General features: G+C 51.7%; 1 protein-coding gene across 5 annotated transcripts in view; it reads right to left on the reverse strand.

The window, feature by feature from the left end:
• L3MBTL2 (L3MBTL2, polycomb repressive complex 1 subunit) overlaps positions 1-13,013 on the reverse strand; it is a 17,540-nt gene extending 4,527 nt beyond the window's left edge. For 3 of the 5 annotated variants that reach the window (XR_003510981.1, XM_027540686.1, XM_027540688.1), the window contains exons 1-11: positions 12,898-13,013; positions 10,860-11,100; positions 9,195-9,328; positions 6,046-6,169; positions 5,128-5,207; positions 3,693-3,810; positions 3,168-3,302; positions 2,815-2,903; positions 1,380-1,611; positions 778-854; positions 503-607 (exon numbers count right to left, since the gene is read on the reverse strand). Coding sequence is in view for 3 of the 5 variants with exons in the window: in XM_027540686.1 (XP_027396487.1) it covers positions 503-607; positions 778-854; positions 1,380-1,611; positions 2,815-2,903; positions 3,168-3,302; positions 3,693-3,810; positions 5,128-5,207; positions 6,046-6,169; positions 9,195-9,328; positions 10,860-11,100; positions 12,898-12,921 (1,359 nt within the window). In the remaining 2 variants the exon portion in view is untranslated. Of the gene's footprint in view, positions 1-502; positions 608-777; positions 855-1,379; positions 1,612-2,814; positions 2,904-3,167; positions 3,303-3,692; positions 3,811-5,127; positions 5,208-6,045; positions 6,170-9,194; positions 9,329-10,859; positions 11,101-12,788 lie in introns of all 5 variants that reach the window. The other 2 variants (XR_003510982.1, XM_027540687.1) reach the window with 2 other exon arrangements.
• Between the last annotated feature and the right edge of the window lie 5,269 nt (positions 13,014-18,282).

Raw genomic sequence — 18,282 nt, forward strand, 5'->3', positions numbered from 1 at the left:
AGGACGGTGTCTGTCCTTTTGTCACTGTTCTCAGGGGTGAACAGGGGGCAGAGCCTGGAAGTTGGCTAGATGGACAAATCAGCGTGTCCCCAGGAGGGCCGAGGGGTGTGGCTGGCTCCTCAGGCTGCAGCAGTAGCAGAGGTCGGCAGCAACACCAGCCCGGCTGAGGCGTGGCAATGCCAGCCCCCAAAGGAGACAGCAGGCAGTGGCAGGAAGGCCTACACTTACCCCAGGACCAGGCTCAGGCCAGGTGTTCCATAGCACCACGGGTGGCTGGCCAGGGACTCGGCTAACCTGCCAGCTTGATGCCATGGCTGACACGCCTGGGCCAGCCCACAGGGTTGGCAAGCCTCCGACCCCCAACGAGAAAGCAGATTCCCAGCCAGGAGCTCAGTCTATGTGCCCGAAAACCAGGCCACTCGGGAGCAACCAGTAGGGGGCGCTCTGCCACCGCCCTGCCCGTAGGAAACGCTGCTGGAGGCGGGAGGGCACCCAGGCTCACCTTGCAGATGGTCGCCACACAGATGTTGCCCAGATTCAGGGGGTCGATCGCCTCCAGTTTCATCCCCTCCTCAAACCAGCCACCTTCTGTGTAGACAGCTCGAACCTTAAAGGAATGGGGCAGTTGGGCAATCTCTGGGCTGACCCGGGGAGGGGCGGGGAAGAGGCCTCAGCCGCCGTCGGCCTGGCAAGGAAACGGGGAGGGAAGGGAGAGCCGGGGCCTCAGGTCTGGAGTGGACCTGCAGCCAAGGGGCAGTGTCCAGGGCTGGGCCTCACCTTCTTGAACAAGTAAGGAACAGCGTCACAGTAGATCTTCCGGAAGGTGGGGTGGTGGGCCATGTCACTGCGCCTCTCTTTTAGGGAGATAGTGGAGGGAGGAAGGGAGAGAAGGAAGTTGAAGCTTCTAACATGACCATCTCCACGCCTCCCCCAGAATGTGGGGCTGCTCAGCAACCTCCCACCCGCACGGAGGAGCTCTCTGTCGGAACTATTCAGCCCTGAGGACCCAGACTCCTCCCACGTCGCAAGGAGAGGATGTGGCCTGGAACCTCTAGTTGCGAATTAACTTTTACCATTTCAGGTTGGAGAAGGAAATGGCAACCCACTCCAGTATTCTTGCTTGGAAAATTCCACAGACAGAGGAGCCTGGCAGGCTACAGTCCATGGGGTCACAAAGAGCTGGACATGACTGAGCAACTAACACACAGAACACACTTCAGGCTGAGTGTCCTTGGTCAAGTCACTCAACCCCTTGGGACACCTGGTCAAGTCCTGCCATCCTTAGGTAAAGATGACTGCCCCCATTACTCAGAGTAGTTGTGGGGTGCAGAGATGTGCCCCCCTGACCCAGGCCCATGCTGGCCAGGGACTCGGCTAACCTGAGAGCTTGATGCCGTGACCGACTCGCCTGGACCAGCCCACAGGGTGGATCAGGGGACTCCACATGTGGCACCAGAAATCGTCGTCACTGTCACCATCCTCATAGAGGAGCCGCAGGCGACCCCCGATGACTGTGTCCACCACAGCCATGCGGGTCCGGGACACTTGGGACTTGTCCACCACCTCCAGCCGCATGCCCTGCCGAAAGGGGTACTTCATGCTCTCCACCATCTGCAATGACATCAGAACACAGGCCTGCTGGGGTCGATCCCTCCCTCCCACTGTCCTGTCCTGTCCCTTGGGAGTAACCAGAGGATGGGACGGGGCAGGGGGCGGGAGGAAACGGGCAGAGGGGCCCCTCCTGCCGGCCAGGTTCCACCCTGGCTTCCAAGTCCCTGGGATGATAGAATATTTACAATGTGTGCACCAAAATGCCAGCAACTCATTGTGATGGGAATCATAGACTGCTTTTCAGATTAAGGAAACAGGTGCCCCAGGGAGGTCATGTGACTAACCTGGAGTCACACAGGGTCATTAGTGCCAGAGCTGAGCCACAAATCTCGTCCTGGGGTCCAGCTCTGAGCTCTTTCAGGGATCTGCACTCTGATCACGAGTCCCTCCCAGTGCTCTCTAGCTTCCGGCCCCTGCCAACAGCACTCACTCAACCAGCCTGGTGTTTATAAAGAACTGAGCACCCTTTGCCTCGATACCTCTAATTTCAGCCCTGGCCCCGCTGGGCTGCAGCTCTGAACGGCTCTCCTAGCACCTCAGCAGTAATGCCAGCCTCTTGGACACAGCCAAGGATAGTGATCAAGATCCCACAGCTGCTCTAGAGCCCCGGTGGTGGGGCCTGGGTGAAGAGACAGGTGGTTCTGTCTGCTGAGATTCTCGTGCTGTCCTGCCTGGGATAGAGGATGGTTATGGAAGTTCTGTGGCTTTTCCAGCACCAGGGCACTGTGGACTCAGGGAGAGCCATTCCAGTTTCTTAGTGGTGGTGGGGACAGAGCAGTGCAATTCCAAATCCTACCAGGAGGGGGAGAGTGCCAGATGGCCGTGCCTTGTATACAACAAGCACTTAATCAAATCTATCGAATGCAGAGAGATCTCCTACACTGCAGGCAGGTTCTTTACCACTAGCGCCACCTGGGAAGCCCAGATGAATGAACGCTCCTGAAAATGCTGTGAGCAAAGGGAAGGATCTGGAAGAGCACGCCAGCAGACAAAGCAACGTGACCGATGAGGCTGGATCAGAGAAGGGAGGAAGCTAATGGTAGATGACACCCACCACCCATACTTAGGGAATCTGGAGCTGCTCTGAGGGCTAACCCAAGGGGGTCTTAGAAAAAGTACTCCAGTGAGCAGCACCAAGGACCAACAGAAGGGGAAAAGGGCAGGAGCAGACCAGTCAGGAGACCCCAGGGTGCTCTGCCAGACCTTGATATGGAAGTCCACAGGAAGTGTCCTGGAGCCCACCAGGCGTTTCATGAGGTAGCCCTTCCAGTCGGTGAACTTGGCATGGATGGCTGGGGAGACAGAGCAGAATCCTGAATACAGACTGCCACCACTCTGCTGATGGGTGCCAGTCTGCCCCAGAGAGCAGCAGAGGGCCTGAATAACGTATTTCTGCCTTCTCAGGCCGGCAATCCTGGACTCCCCAACCTGGATCTGCCCTGGGGCCTCTGGATGAGGGAGCAGAGGGAGCGAGGAGGCAGGAGGGCTCTGGGCTGTTCTGACTTCTCCCAGGGGGCCCACAGGAACCAGGACAGGGAGCACTCTCATCAACTCACTCCGTGGGGGCACCAGGATCTTGCTGTTGATGGCACACCAGCCGATGGGGTGGACATCCACAGTCCCCAGGTTGCACCAGAAGTCATGGCTGGCATCATTTTCAAAGCCTTCATACCGGAGCAGCACCCGGTACCCTGAGCAGGAGGAAGGGGAGATGAACTCTTAGGCCTTCTCGCTCCTCCAGCCTAAACCAGGCTGCCTACTCCAAGAACCCCTTCTACAACAGCCAGAGCGAAAACAAACCCCTGCCATGTACCTGGAAAGCAGTATGGCACAGCAGGGGGAGTAATTTTCTATGGCCTGATCAACCCCGGAATGAACTTCAAAATGGGAGTTTCCAAACTCGCCAAGCTCTGTGGTCCCCTCTAAGGTAGGTAGCATGAAAGCATAGCAAGGAGGGAGAACGAAACTCCAGTGGGCGGGATTTTTTGTTTTATGAAGCTGATGTCTGCTCCGACTCTACCTGTCCATCTGGAGATGTCGCCCCCAGCCCCTGACCCTGCCTTGGCCGGAGGAGCACCCACCTGCAGCCTGGATGACCGAGGCAATCCAATATACCCGGCTGGGGAGCACGGCGTCACTGTTGAGTACCTCCACCTTCATTCCCTTCATCACATCCTCCCACTGGTCATAGAGTGGGACCTGCGTGGGGGTGAGAGGGTTCAAGGGGACAGTGAGCCACTGGGTGCGCAGAGGAGAGTGGCTGGCCGCAGGGCCTCACAAAACACCGTATCCTCTCCTTTGCCCCTCGGTGTTTCCCCTCACTGTGTGTGGAAGGCCAGGCCCAGGACCAGGGAGGAAGCGATGAACGGATGCGCCCGCCTCTGTGAAGAGCCTAGTCGGCATGGGAGTCGGGGTGTCAGACAGCTCTGCTAATCTCACAGGCCTGGCTCCTAGTTGTCACCCTCTGGCACATCACACCTGTGCCAGCAGACACCTAGTGGCTTCCCACTCTCACTGCGTAACAGGCGCTTCTGAGACACAAACAGCACTCCTTCAATCGCCATACTGGGTGGTTGGATTTCTCTCGTGGTACAGTGGGTAAGAATCTGCCTGCCAGTGCAGGGGATGTGAGCTCAATCCCTGGTCAGGGACTAAGCACCCACAAGCCAAGGGGCAACTAAGCCCTTGTGCCGTAACAAGGAGCCCCTGTGCTCCGCAGCAAAGACCCAATGCAGCCAAAATAAACAGGCCTTCTCCAGATTTCCTGGGGTTTAGGAAATTGGCTTGAAAGACGAAGAGAGCCCCCTCGGCTTCTCTCTGCACCTGTGGGGGACCACTGCTCAGGCCTGCACTCCAAGCCCAGCCCTCCAGGTCTCAGCCTTGGCCGCTTCTCAGTGACAGCGGGGCTTCCCAGGTGGCTCAGTGGTAAAGAATCTGCCTGCCAATGCAGGGTTCGACCCCTGAGTTGGGAAGATCTCCTAGAGGAGGAGATGACAACCCACTCTAGTGTTCTTGCTGGGAAAACTCCATGGATGGAAGAGCCTGACGGGCTATAGTCCACGGGGTCTCAAGGAATCGGATACAACTTAGGCACTGACAGGAAGCCTTTAGCAGAAGGGGTTCCAGGAGGCACCCATATCTGCCTCCCAGGAGCCAATGGGCCGGGGGCAGTTCACAAGCACCAAGCTGTCAACAGGAAAGCACTAAAGATGGGGGAAAAGAGAAAGGGATTCTCACAGTTGGCTCTGGATACCACAACACAAAGTGCCATTATGTGAATAAGCCTAGGGGGCAACCTCCGAGGGGCGTGCTCGAAGCCCTCGGTGAGGGTCTGTGGGAGGACTTGGTGAAGAACAAGTGGACAGAAACGGTGAATTGGAGCGAGTGGCAAAGCCAGGCTTCGAGCACCCAGACTTCAGCCTGTTCCCTCCCGGAGCCGAAGCGGTAAGCCAGGTGGGTGAGCCGGCGGCAGCGCCCGGGCCCTGCCCTCCCTCCCCTCGTGCCCAAGGCACTCACATGCTTAAAGCAGCTGACAGGAGCAGCCTTGTAACTGTGATCCTTCAGGAACTTCCCCCAGTCGAAACCCAAGACCAGCGCTGCAGAGCCAAGAGGACCAGAGTTGAGGGGTCGACGCGGGGAGCTCTCGCAGCAGCCACTCCAGGAACCCGGGCGGCCCCGAGGACTGGGAGCAGCCAGGGCCCGCCCATATCTGCCCCAGCAGTGGCCACCGCAGGAACCCGGGCCTGGGGAGCGGGAACACAGGCCCCTTCCTGCCGTGCAGCCCGGGCCCACCCCATACCTGCCTCAGCAGTGGCCATCGGGATGGGACGGGGAGGACCTCATCCAGTGGCTGCCAGACTCTCAGTCAAGGAAGCTCTCAGAGGGAAACGTCTGATCTTTCTCCCCAGGAGAAAAGACCCTCTGGCTTAAATTCCTCAGACCGCCCCCAACCTCTCATTGGCCACAGCCAATCTAGATGGGTGGGAGGCACATACACCACAGCCCCTCCTGCCCTGATCTGGGAGCTGTGTCAGACCACCTAGTGCATAGCTTCCAGTCTTCATTTATTTAGAAATAGCTACTCATGCTGAGAGAGAGAAGTTCCTGATCCCATCACCCTTCTTCACAGGAGATCTAGGTCTCCACTGCCCCAGGGAAATAAAAGCCAGAGGGCTACAGGCAATGCTAAACAGAGGAAGCTAACTCTTGGCTTTTAAGTGCTCAAGAGAAGAGTGAGAGTGATTGAAGGATCTCCTGGGCCATCTCACAGTTACTCCCAGGTGAGGAAGATGACATCTAAAGTGAGCCTGGGCTGGCCCTTTCTAGCTGGCCCCCTTCTCCAATCCTGGCTCCTAGGGAGCACCCCCGCCTCACCTGCCGAGTCCTGGCATCACACCCCACCGGCTTCCTGAGCACCAGTCCCCACAGACTTACCGTCCTGCCCGGTTGGGGTCCCATCGGCGAGCTGTCCTGTCCCCTGGGAGTGGAGGAAGGCTCCAATTTTGGCAGACCAGGCAGCTTTGTGCAGGACTTTGGCCTTCTTGGTAGGTGGTTTTCCCTGGAGGGAGGAGAGCCTGTCTGTAGCCTAAAGGCTGATAACATGGCTCTGGATTTGGACTGCCCTGGTTACCTCTTTGGGACTCCAGGTTCTTCACTTGTAAATCAAGATGATAACAATTATAATGCTTAGCTCAGTGGGGAGTTGCAAGGGTGAGGGTCACACATTGTGCTGAACTCTGGAAGCACTTAGCCATTGTTCACCTGCTGGGGCGGGGGTTGGCAGAGCCAGAGGGCAGGGAGGGATACATTTTCCATCTTTTAAGCCCTGCTACTGCCAGGAACTTCTTGCTGGTGGCCAAAGCTCTCAGCCTTCTCCTTCCCCTGGTGCTCCTATAGGTTTATGGCAGAGACGGGGCTTCAGGAGGCTCATGAACTGAACAGAGTTTATGAGGTGCTCAAAGGTGTCCTACCCCAGAGTGAAAGGCCACTGAACTGTGTGTTAGTCGCTTAGTCGTTTCCGACTCTTTGAGACCCACGGACTGTAGCCCGCCAGGCTCCTCTGTCCATGGGATTTTTCTCCAGGCAAGTATACTGGAGTGGGTTGCCATTTCCTCTCCAGGGGATTTTCCAGACCCAGGGATCGAGCCCAGGTCTCCTGCATCAGAGGCAGATTCTTTACCATCTAAGCTAGAAGGAAAACCTGGTCGGTAATTTGTAGCTTAAGCACTGATCAGAGAGGCCCAGAGACTTTATTAGAGATCAATGACTGGGGGAGAATGGATAGACGCATATGTATGGCTGAATCCCTTTGCTGTTCACCCAAAACATTGTTAATCGGCTATGTTGTTATTTAGTCACTCAGTTGTGTTCGACTCATTTGCAACCTCATGGACTGTAGCCCATCAGGCTCCTCTGTCCATGGGATTTCCCAGGCAAGAAGACTGGAGTGGGTTGCCATTCCCTTCTCCAGGGGATCTTCCTGACCCAGGGATAAAACCCACCTCTCTTGCACTGGCAGGCAGATTCTTTACCACTGAGCTGCAAAGGAAGCTACTGTAATACAAAGTAAAAAGTTAAAAAAAAAAAAAGAGATCAGTGAACTAGAAATGTGGGTTTAGGGAGTTCCCTGCTTGTCTAGTGGTTAGGATCTGGCACTTTCACTGCCATGGACAGGGTTCAATCCCTGGTCGGGGAACTGAGATCCTGCAAGCCAAGTGGCACAGCCAAAATTCAAAATAAAAAAATGTGGGTTTAAGTTCCAAAATCACTGCAGATGGTGACTGCAGCCATGAAACAAAAAGACACTCCTTGGAAGAAAAGCTATGACCAACCTAGACAGCATATTAAAAAGCAGAGACATGTCTCTTTGCCAACAAAGGTCCGTCTAGTCAAGGCTATGATTTTTCCAGTAGTCATGTATGAATGTGAGAGTTGGACTATAAAAAAAAGCTGAGTGCTGAAGAATTGATGCTTTTGAATTGTGCTGGAGAAGACTCTTGAGAGTCCCTTGGACTGCAAGGAGATCCAACCAGTCCATCCTAAAGGAAATCAGTCCTGAATGTTCATTGGAAGGACTGATGCTGAAGCTGAAACTCCAATACTTTGGCCACCTAATGCGAAGAACTGACTCCTTTGAAAAGACCCTGATGCTGGGAAAGATTGAAGGTGGGAGGAGAAGGGGATGACAAAGGATGAGATAGTTGGATGGCATCACCAACTCAATGGACATTAGTTTGAGTAAACTCCAGGAGTTAGTGATGGACAGAGAGGCCTGGTGTGCTGCAGTCCATGGGGTCGCAAAGAGTCAGACACGACTGAGCGACTGAATTGAACTGAAGTTCCACACAGATCTGGCGCCAAATCCTGGCTCTTCAATTTTATTTGTGTACCTCTGAGTAAGTTAGTAAAAATTTTTGAGGCTTTGAAATAGTAATCTTTAAAAATTCGTTTTTTAGGAATCACTGGTTAGACTGAGGGTGCCAAGCCCTTCTCAAGTATCCCCAGACTGTAGTTAATAACAATGTTATTATTAGCTCCCTGGGAAGGACTTTCTTATGCCCTGACTAAAGGCTGCAAAGTGAGGGAGACAACAGTAGCTGTCTCACGAGTGAGAGAGAACATGCACGAGGCTCTAACTAGAAGAGCTGGGCTGAGACCCACAATAAACATCAGGCTTCACAGGACAATCACCTAGGGTGCTCATTAAAGCCTCCTATGTCTAGGCTGTGCTCCCTCCCAATTAAACTAGAATCTTCATGAGATTTTTGAAACTTTCCAGGTGACCCCTACGTGTAGTCAAGTTTGCAAACCAGTGTAGTGAAGACACAAGGCCAGGCTCCTGAGATGAGGCTCCAGTCTCAGCTCTGTCCTCTTCCTACAGAGCCCACAGGTAAATCATTCTTCCTCTCGGGACCTCAGCACACTTGTCAATTAGTATGTGGGTTAGACAACACATCTCCAAGCATCCTCCCCCTTCTCAGAGTTCTACAAATGTCAAAAGTAGAGACTGGTAAGACTAGTTGGTAATACTAACTAGAGGTTGGTAAGACTCTAGGCAGCTGCCTGTGGAATGGAGTCAGAGTCAAGGCACCATCTTCTCAAACACCCCATGGCCGGAGAAGCTTGTGGCCCATTTCCCAGCTTCCTTTCAGAGCATTTGTAAAAGTGCAACAGGAAGGCATGGGTGTCAGACTCCCCCCCCCAGTTCTTGTTTATAACTTATTGAGGGCAGCGGTTGCCTGGCAGCCCAGTGGTTTGGACTCTGCGCTTCCACTGCAGGGAGCATGTGTTCCATCCCTGGAGCTGAGATTCCCGCATGCCATGCAGCACAGCCAAAAAGAGAACTTTCTGAGAACACATCAGACCCTGAGGGTTGAGGGTTGGGGGTGAAGCGTAGCTCCATGAATCTGCAACTTATTGAGCTCCAGAAATGGGTGCATAAGAAATACCAGGCCGTTTATAACCTCAGAGAGCCACAAGCAACGTCCTGCCCAAGCCCTCTGGGCCCCTCGGCAGCACAGGTAGTGGTTCCTGACTCAGCACCCAGGGCCCCAGGAAGGGCCTTCCAAGTCACTGCCTCTCACCTGTAATCTTGCCAAGATACTGGCTTTCTTGGAGTTGGAGGAGTAGCTCCTGGAACAGGAGACGCTGCAGAATCTCTTGGTCTTGGAGAAGAAGGCTTCCCTGGTACCCACGATCCCACACATCTCACAGACAGCTGGGAAGAGAATTTAGCACGTGACTCCCTCGATCATCACCCCAATTCAAACAAAATGATGGGCCCTTCAAACCTGGGGCACTGTATTAACCCCCTAAGGCTGACAGAGCTGGAATAGGAGGAAGCGGTTTGGGTGTGTACCCCTGAGGCTGTGTGGCATCCCTTGGCTGTGTGTCAGCAGTGGGGCTAAGGAGATCCCTGCGGACAACTGGGGAAAGTTTGCAAAGAGGAAAATGAGAAGACAAAAATGTAATTTCTGTGGGCCTGTTTTCTTCTCATCTCTAAAGAGGCTGAACTAGATCAATGTTTCATCCCTGATATCACATTAGAATCACCTGGAAAGCATTTAAAAATGCCCTGATTAGAATGACCTGCTCTGTGGTGGGACACAGACATCAGTGGTTATGAGAAGTTCCCCAGATGATTCTAATGTGTGGCCAGGTGAGTGCACCCCCAGACTAGATGGTCTCTAATAGTTCATTCTAGTTCTAAGATTCTAAGATAATGACTGGAAGAAGATAGAAGGGAGAAAAAAGAAAGGGGAAATAGGACTTTCCTGGTGGTACAGTGGCTAAGAATCTGCCTGCCAGTGCAGGAGAGGCGGATTTGATCCTTGGCCTGGGAAGATTACACGTGCCACAATGCAACTAAGCCCGTGCCCCACAACTACTGAGCCCATGTGCTGCAACTGCTGAAGCCTGTGCACCTACAGCCTGTGGTCCGTAATAAGAGAAGCCACCACAAGAAGCCCATATATCACAACGAAGTACCCCCATTTGCTACAACTAGAGAAAGCCTGCGTGCAGCAATGAAGACCCAGCGCAACCAACAGACACATAAATAATTTAATAAATAAAAATAAAAGGGGAGAGAGGAAGAGAAGACAGGATGAATGGAGAGGCAAAGAGTATTAGATGCTCCTCTTCTAAAGAGTAAAGGGACCAGGAAACAGGAGTGTCATCACAGACCATCTAACCTGCCTCTCTGCACAGGCAGTCCCCACACTGGAGGCCCTGACACACAGGTCCAGCAGCTATGCAAGCATCACACCTCTGAAGCCAACTGGCTTCTAGATGATTCACGGGGATTCTTATCTGCCCTCATCCTCTTACCTGGAGGTCACTTAATTCTGTATTTCCTTCCCTCTCACTTCCAACTCACGAGCTATTTCTTGTCCCTTCCCAGAGAGTAACCAGATCACATTAGGTGTCATATGTTCTCAAGACCCAGGCTTAGAAATCCACCAACTATTATTATTTACACAAACGCAAAAGCACCACCATGTTAATGACCGGCATCTAATATGTGCTGAATGAATATTAATTGTGAGAAAAGAATGAAATCACGACTTGAAATCAGACTGAAATGACCCTTGGGGATAGTTGGGGTGCCTCTGTCTCGCTCACAGGTCCTTAGACATCAGATCAAAGAGCCCTTTACACCTGGACAGCTCCGCCCACCTGGCCTACATCTGCCTCTCCATCCATAGCCTCTGCAACCTCCCTATCTTTGGGGGACACTTTGAAGGCACCTGGCTCAGAACCACTGCCGTCCAAGGACCGGGGCGTCCCAGGGCTGAGCAGATGCAGCGGGGAGGTGGGCAGCTCCCCCGCTTCCCGATCCTCATGTTCCGCTTCACTTGACTCCTCAAGATAGGAGCTGCTCTCACTGCCCGCGCTGCTGTTGTAACTCCGGAAACTGTCATAGCCGCCGAAGAGCTCCAGGTCATCGTCTTCCTCTTCCTCCTCCATCGGTTCTGAAGACGGAGTCTCCTAGGAAAAGGATGACACGAAGCAGGCAGAAGCAATCGTGGTTGGCTTACTGTAAGACAAGGGAAACTGCAAGTCTGCTATCAACTCCCTTTCCAGTTCTTAGTCAAGTCAATGCTTCTGGGCCGAGTGGCAGGTACAATCAAACACCCCTTTCGTAAACACCAGGATCTTTACTCGTGTTTATACATTTCTCAACTGCAAGTCGAAAGAATACCTTAGCCAGACAAACATGTATTAGGAATTCACCAGGGTCCTCTGCGGATTTACACGTGACGACATTTTACCACAATTCACACAGAACACAGTGATGTGAAAATATACTAAGCATGGTGCCTCGTCAAGACATTTGGAAAAGATGTATTTTAGAAACTCATTCTTCCCCCTTCAGCAGGTGTACACCAAAGTAATTTCAACTCAAAAACAATTTAAGTCAGATGAAAGTTAATTTGGGGCCCAGACTGCCCTAAAGAGGATTTGAGGAAATGACATACTAGCACTGTGGGAAATACCATAGCTTTGGACTCAGCCTTGATCCTAACTAGCTGTGGGTCCTTGGGCAAGTTGTTGAACCTGTCTGGGTCTCAATTTTCTCATCTATAAAACAAAAAAATATTTGGTTCAAAAGATGTGCAATGTAAAATGAGGTATTGTATATGAATCTCATGGCATGTAGCAGAAAAGGTGTGAAGCGTTTGGGCTCTAGGCCAAGACTCCAAAACCGGCCCTAGTATATGACCGGCAGCAGTTCAATCTCAGTGCCTCGGTTTCCCCATCTGTAAATGAGGACAATTCCACCTATTTCATAGGCTTTGGGGGTTAATATGGGAAAGGCACTCAGAATAGTGACTTGCACACAGCAAGTACTCAATAAATGCTGGTGATCATTACTGGTTAAAAGCACAGGCTCTCAAATCAGATATGCCGGAGTTGGAATCCAGGCTCTCCTACTTAGGGCTCTTGGTCTCTCCATCAGTCCAATGGCTGTAACGAGCCTTCTTTAGAGGGCTGCTATGAGCACCCAGGCACTATGTAAAGCCTAGTTCTGTTCCCAGGAGTCAGTGACAGCTCTAAAACTGGGAGTTATCATTCACACTCTACACTGATGATGATTCTTCTTTACTCTTGTAGAGTGTTTGAGCAATTCCACTTTATATTTATACTACACATGCAAGTGTGCCAGAAACGAAATTCAAATATAAGGTGACCAGAAGCCAAATAATGAAAGGATGTATGGGTTACAGGTGGTGGGAAGAATGGAAAAAGCAAAACAGGGAGAGTTTTGGAACTTGACAGACTTAGCGCCCATCTCCTTCACTTTACAGCTGGGTGACCCTCCTGGGGAGAAGCACTACCCTCTCCAAGCCTCAGCTGCATGATCCATAAAAAACAGACAATAACACAGGGCTTGTAATTGTGGGAGATAACGAATGGGAACGCTCCAGATGCGGAGTGTTTATTAAACTTTAATCTTCCTTTACTTCCCACCAGGATGTGACAGGCCTCACAGACCCTAAAGACGCCACCATGAGACAAGGAGGAGAAGGAAGATTCAGGAGCTCTCATATTCTGAACCCAGTTCCTCTTCCCCCAGAGCAGTGAAGCTGTTCCTCCCTCAACCTCACTCGGACCCAGGAGAACGGGAGCAAAAGGCGACGCCAATCGCCTCTGGCCTTGCTCAGCCTAACTACCTGTTTATCCATTCTTCCATCCTCCACCCTCCAGGCGTCGCTCAAAGGCCCACCGAGCGAGGCTCTCGGGGTTCCCTTTCCCAGTCACGAGAAGTCCTCTCCCTCTCACCTCGACGCCCCGTGGCTTCTCCATGAGACCTAACACAGGTTCTTCAACCGTCACCAGGTGCAGGAAGCCATATTGGCCTCGCCGCTCTCCCGGAGCGCACTCATTGGCCGCCTCTCAGGGCCGAGGGCCAATCACGCTGCAGGAAAGAGGTAAAGCCGGTTCCGCGCTGGCCTGAGCCCCGCCTCCCCTGGAGGCGGGGAAGCCGCGGCTACTTATGTGACTTGTAGTTTCCTCTGGGCTGCGCGTGGAGGGGGTCGTTGCTATGGCGACGTGAAAATTTCCCCGCCCCAGACCTGCCCGGCCCGGGAGCACAGTTCTTGTTTCTCCACGGTAACCTCTTGCTATCACACCGACTCCGTTCTTCATTAAACAATTATTGAATACTTAAGAAGGTACTGTTCAGGCACCCTCCAGGAAAAACCTCGCCCTCTCCCTGATGAGAAATTAAATGTGCTCTAGTGCTGGGATGCCTAGCAGAGAGACTGTTCCCTGTTTAGGCAGAAACTGGAATACTCACTCTTAGGTCCAATGGTATAAATGTCCCACATGCTCAAAATTCTGCAACACTCTACCTTGCATCACCATCTCCTGAAATAAATCTCAGATATGAGGCTCTCTGCCTCATTCTTTTGGGGTTTCCCACAACGGTCCTTACAGTTCTAGGTGCTGTAGTAGAGCTTTAAATTAAAAAAAAAAAAAAAATTATTCATTTATTTGTGCTGGGTTTTCCTTGCTGTGTGGACTTTAGTTGCAGAGAGGTGGGGGTAGGGTGGGGGCTACTCTTCCTTGCAATCCGTAGGCTTCTTATTGCCATGGACTCTCTTGTGCAGACCGCCAGCTCTAGGGCGCAAGGTCATTAGTTGTGGCACACGGGCTTCATTGCTCCACAGCATGTGGGATCTTCCCGGACCAGGGATCAGAACCCTGTTTCCTACATTGGCAGGCGGATTCTTTACCACTGAGCCATCAAGGAAATTCTACCATGGAGCTGTACAAACATCTTAAATCAGGAACAATCAGTCACTGTTTCACAAATGAGGAAACAGTGGCACTTTGGGTTTAGACAGTTTTTAAGATCACATTTGATTGGAATTCAAGATTTATTCCAAATTCTTTGCCTATGCTATACTCTTAATTGAGAATCTAAATATAATAAGTAGGCCTTGACATGTGTTAAATATATTTCTAAATTTGAGGTCCACTAGATACATGTGAGTGGGCTTCCCTGATAGCTCAGTTGGTAAAGAATCCACGTGCAATGCAGGAGACCCCGGTTCAATTCCTGGGTTGGGAAAATCCTCTGGAGAAGGGTTAGGCTACCCACTCCAGTATTCTGGCCTAGAGAATTCCATGAACTGTATAGTCCGTGGGGTCGCAAAGAGTCGGACATGACTGAGCAACTTTCAGTTTCAGTTCAGATACATGTGAAAGTTTTTCTTAATTTGTTTTCTTCAAGACTTTCTACCTCCAGCCACATACCCACGTTGTCCACGAGTACTGTTGGTTCTTCTGCCACCAAAAGGTATCCTATATTTTTAAAAACTATGTATTTTTTTATTTGACTACATCAGGTCTTAGTTGTGGTATGGGGGATCTTTAGTTGTGGCATGAAGGAGCTTTAGTTGAGGCATTTGAGTTCTTAACTGTGGCATGTGGGATCTAGTTCCCGAACCAGGGATCAATCCTGGGCCCCCTGCATTGAGATTGTGGAGTCTTAGCCAATAGACAACCAGGGAAGTTCCCAGACACAGAATTTAGAGGAGGAGGTAAAGGGCTCCAGTTGGCAGAAAGATGTAACCAGAAACCTTTAAAGATTTTTAAGGAAATAAGTAGATTGTTTAGATTTTGTTTTAAGAGCTCACTCTCTGGATGCTTCGTGGAGAGTGTGTTGGAGGTAGATCAAGGGAGCAGCAGGGGGCCAGTTAGAAGGCTCCTGTGCTGATCCAGGGGAGGGATGGTGGTGACTTGGACCAGGGCAGACTTAGAGGACTTGCAGAAAGGTAGAAGAATTTGAGAAGTATGTTGGAGGCAGTAATTAATTATATGGAGTAGGTTTGGAAGAGGGTGGAATCCAGAATGACTTTGGGTAAATATGTCAGATGGGTTGACCATGTTCTGTAGTTGGTAAAAACTGTACAAGGAATAAGTGAGTTTGGGTGGTTGAATAGAGGGAATTAGGAGTTCTGCTTAGCCTGATATGCCTCCAAGAGGGCAAAAAGGTAGTGGAGTTCACCAGAGAGTCCTGAGTTAGAAATATAAACCCTGAAATTAAAAAAAAAAAAATTATTCGGCTGCATTTGGTTTTAGTTGCAGCACGTGGGATCTTTTGTTGTGGCATATGGACTCTGTAACTGTGGTACATGGGCTCCAGAGTGCACAGGTTCGATAGTTCGGGCACACTGTCTTAGTTGCTCTGTGGCATGTGGGATGTTAGTTCCCCAACCAGGGATCGAACCTGCATCCCTCAGGTTGAAAGGAGGATTCTTAATCACTGAGCCACCAGGGAAGTTTCCTCAACACTTTGCTGTTGCAGTTTTCAACAACCTCCCTTTAAGATGAAATCAGAGTCAGAGTCCCTAAATCCATCTTCTCTATGATGTATTATTTTTCACATCGCAATGGATAGATCATCAACAGTAGAAGAAAGCAGAAACCTGAGCTTTCCAGTTTCATGGCATTTCCACAAAAGTACCCAGCTTTGGGGGAGGGAAGGAAGCTGAGGCAGGTCCCAGTGATGTGAACTGTTAGCCTAAGTTGAAATGGCAGTTAATGAGGAATTCAGTTGAAACATCTTACTAAACACAGGTTGCTAAGCAACAGTGGCTACCCTGAAATAGTGTGGCTGTTTCTTCTGCAGTGGAGCTCCTGGGTCTTTGGTCTGAGCTGTCACAAAGGTATGCTTTTTGGCTGGTCTGAGCTATGCCCTTATATACAATCTTACATACTCCCCTCTTTCTGAGGCCTTTCCTCTGTGAGTCACTGCCCCTGTCTCTCCAGGATCATTAAATCTCTTGCTCTCTGTTGGATCATTCCCAAATAACTGCACACATGTGCTCATGTGTCACCCATTCTAGACAAATAAATCCCTTGAAATCACCTCCTCTGTCCCTGACCATTGCGCTCTTCTCTTCCACCCCTCGATGTCTTGAAAGAATTGTCTGTGCACACTACCTACCTCCACTTCTGCTGCTGCTGTCCCTACACTCCACCAAACGCGCTCTGTCAAATTCAAGTACAATTTCTCTGATGTACAGCCACATCGCTGTTCTCTCAGTGGCATTTGCCAAAACTGATGACTCCATGCTTCCTGAAACACTGTTCTTTCTGGGTCCCTCATGGTTTTCCTCCTGCTTCTCTGGCCAGTCCCCTCCCCTTTGCAGGGCCTCCCTCTCATACCAGAACTCTAAGTCCAGGTGATTTTCAGGGCTCTGTCCTGCTTGCTTCTTTTATCTTCTCACCATAAGTGATGTCTTTCATTCTTAATGCTGTAAATACCATTTATATGGCCTGCATTCCCATCTTCAGTCCATGTGTTTGTCCGCTGAGTTCTAGACTTTTATATCTGTAGAGATAACTTACATCATAATAGAAAAACAGAACACTTTATTCCCTTAACCTAAACCTATTTCTCTCCGAGTTCCCCATTTCACTATCCAGCACCATCAGCCACTTAAGAACTGCTTCTTTATTTCCTCTTGCTCCGTTCCTTACTTTCAATCCATCAGAAAATCCCCTTAATTCTCCAAAACCTATCTCAAACATTTCCCCTTCTATCTCCACTGCCACCCCTTAAACAGACCACCATCATCCTGCTCTGGGTTTCACTGAAGTCTCCTAGCTGGTCTCTCTCCACCTCTTCTGTAAATTGGATTAATTCCTCTGCACAAGTGCAGGCTGGGAGCTCTTTTCCATATCATATCCCTCCTGTCTGGACTTTCTCCGATTCTTGTACAAGCTTTTGAGGAGAAGCCTGAGTGACTCAAAGTTGAAGTTAGAGAGGTAGGCAGGGCCGGAGTAAATCATTGAGTCAACTGATTTACTGCGTGCCCACTGTGCTCGGGCACAACACCGAACGGCACAGTTCTGCCCTCTTAGGGCTTCCGCTCCAATATAATCCAAAGGAAAGGAGACCAGCGCTTTCCCGCCCCAACCAGGGGCAGGCACGGTGCTAACCGCTTTGACACCCGGCCGGCCTCCACCCCCTCCCACCGCCCCGTGACTCTGGGCTGGCCTCAGTTTGCCTCATCTGCAAAATGGGACGATAACTATTAGGCCCAGATCTTGGCGCGCCCCCTGGGGTTACGGGGCGGGAATACCAGCCTGGGGCGGAGTTGCTCGCATTACCCGCCCCGCCCCATGGGTCACGTGGCCTGCGAGCGCGCGCGGGTTCCCGGCGCCAACCGCCGGCTGCCCCGCCCCGCCCCGCGGCCCGCCCCCGGCCCGCGCCCCGCCCCGGCCCGCTCCTCGGGAAGGGTGCAGCTTCTGCTGGTGCGAGCCCGGCCAGACTGCTGAACAGCCGGGGGCCAGTCAGGGCGGGTCAGTGACCGCCGTTTAGGGTAGGGGCGCTGGAGTCGTCGCGGGGCAGCGAGATAGGAGAACTACTGAACCGGGGGCTGCCAGAGCTGGGATGCCCGCCTGCCCGTGATGGGGAGGATGGGGCGGCACGACCCCCCACAGGCACACCACCACCATTTGTCTTGGGCTGAGGAGGGGGTCGCGGTCGGCCAGAGCCACGAGCACAGTGCCTGGCACTCAGCGAGCCCTCAAAGTGTCCCGGCCTTGACTGCAGGCCCCCGAGCGGAGAGAAAATAGGAGAGGGAGTGCCAGCTGGACTGACAAGAAGCTAACTGCCATTGTTAGGTATCCAGGCTGGCCAGGCGGGGTCGCCACCCCATCCTTCCCCTGAGGCGCACGGAGCAGTCGTGTCCTAGGAGGTCGTGAGAGGCAGCGCTGGGGTGCGAACCCCGGGCTGTTTTTGTCTCTTGCCCGCTGCGCTGGGCTGAGGAAAACGCGTACTCGAACCAGGCTTTGAAATTTGAGAAGGGTTGGATGGTTGCAGATAACCGAGCGAGCTCTGCCCTGGTTCTCTGTGAGACCTTGGGAAGACGTTTGATCTCTGTAAGCCACACTTTGCTCTGACGTGAAAACGGCTGGACTTAGGAAGACATAACTAGTATGTGAGTAGTGCTTTGCAAAAGATAGAGCACTTTCAGATACGTTGTCAGAGATAATTCCTCACAACGCACTGAGGAAGCGTTTTATTAGCCTCCCTATATAGATGGAGAAATTGTGTCCTAGAGACGTTTATAAGATCAGGGAGCAGGGGCAGAGCCTTAATGTTGAATAAATCAAAGGTATGTAGGAATACTGCCTGGCTGAGCATAG

This window comes from Bos indicus x Bos taurus, chromosome 5 (genome assembly GCF_003369695.1).
Source record: "Bos indicus x Bos taurus breed Angus x Brahman F1 hybrid chromosome 5, Bos_hybrid_MaternalHap_v2.0, whole genome shotgun sequence".
In the NCBI taxonomy this organism is placed as follows: Eukaryota; Metazoa; Chordata; class Mammalia; order Artiodactyla; family Bovidae; genus Bos; species Bos indicus x Bos taurus.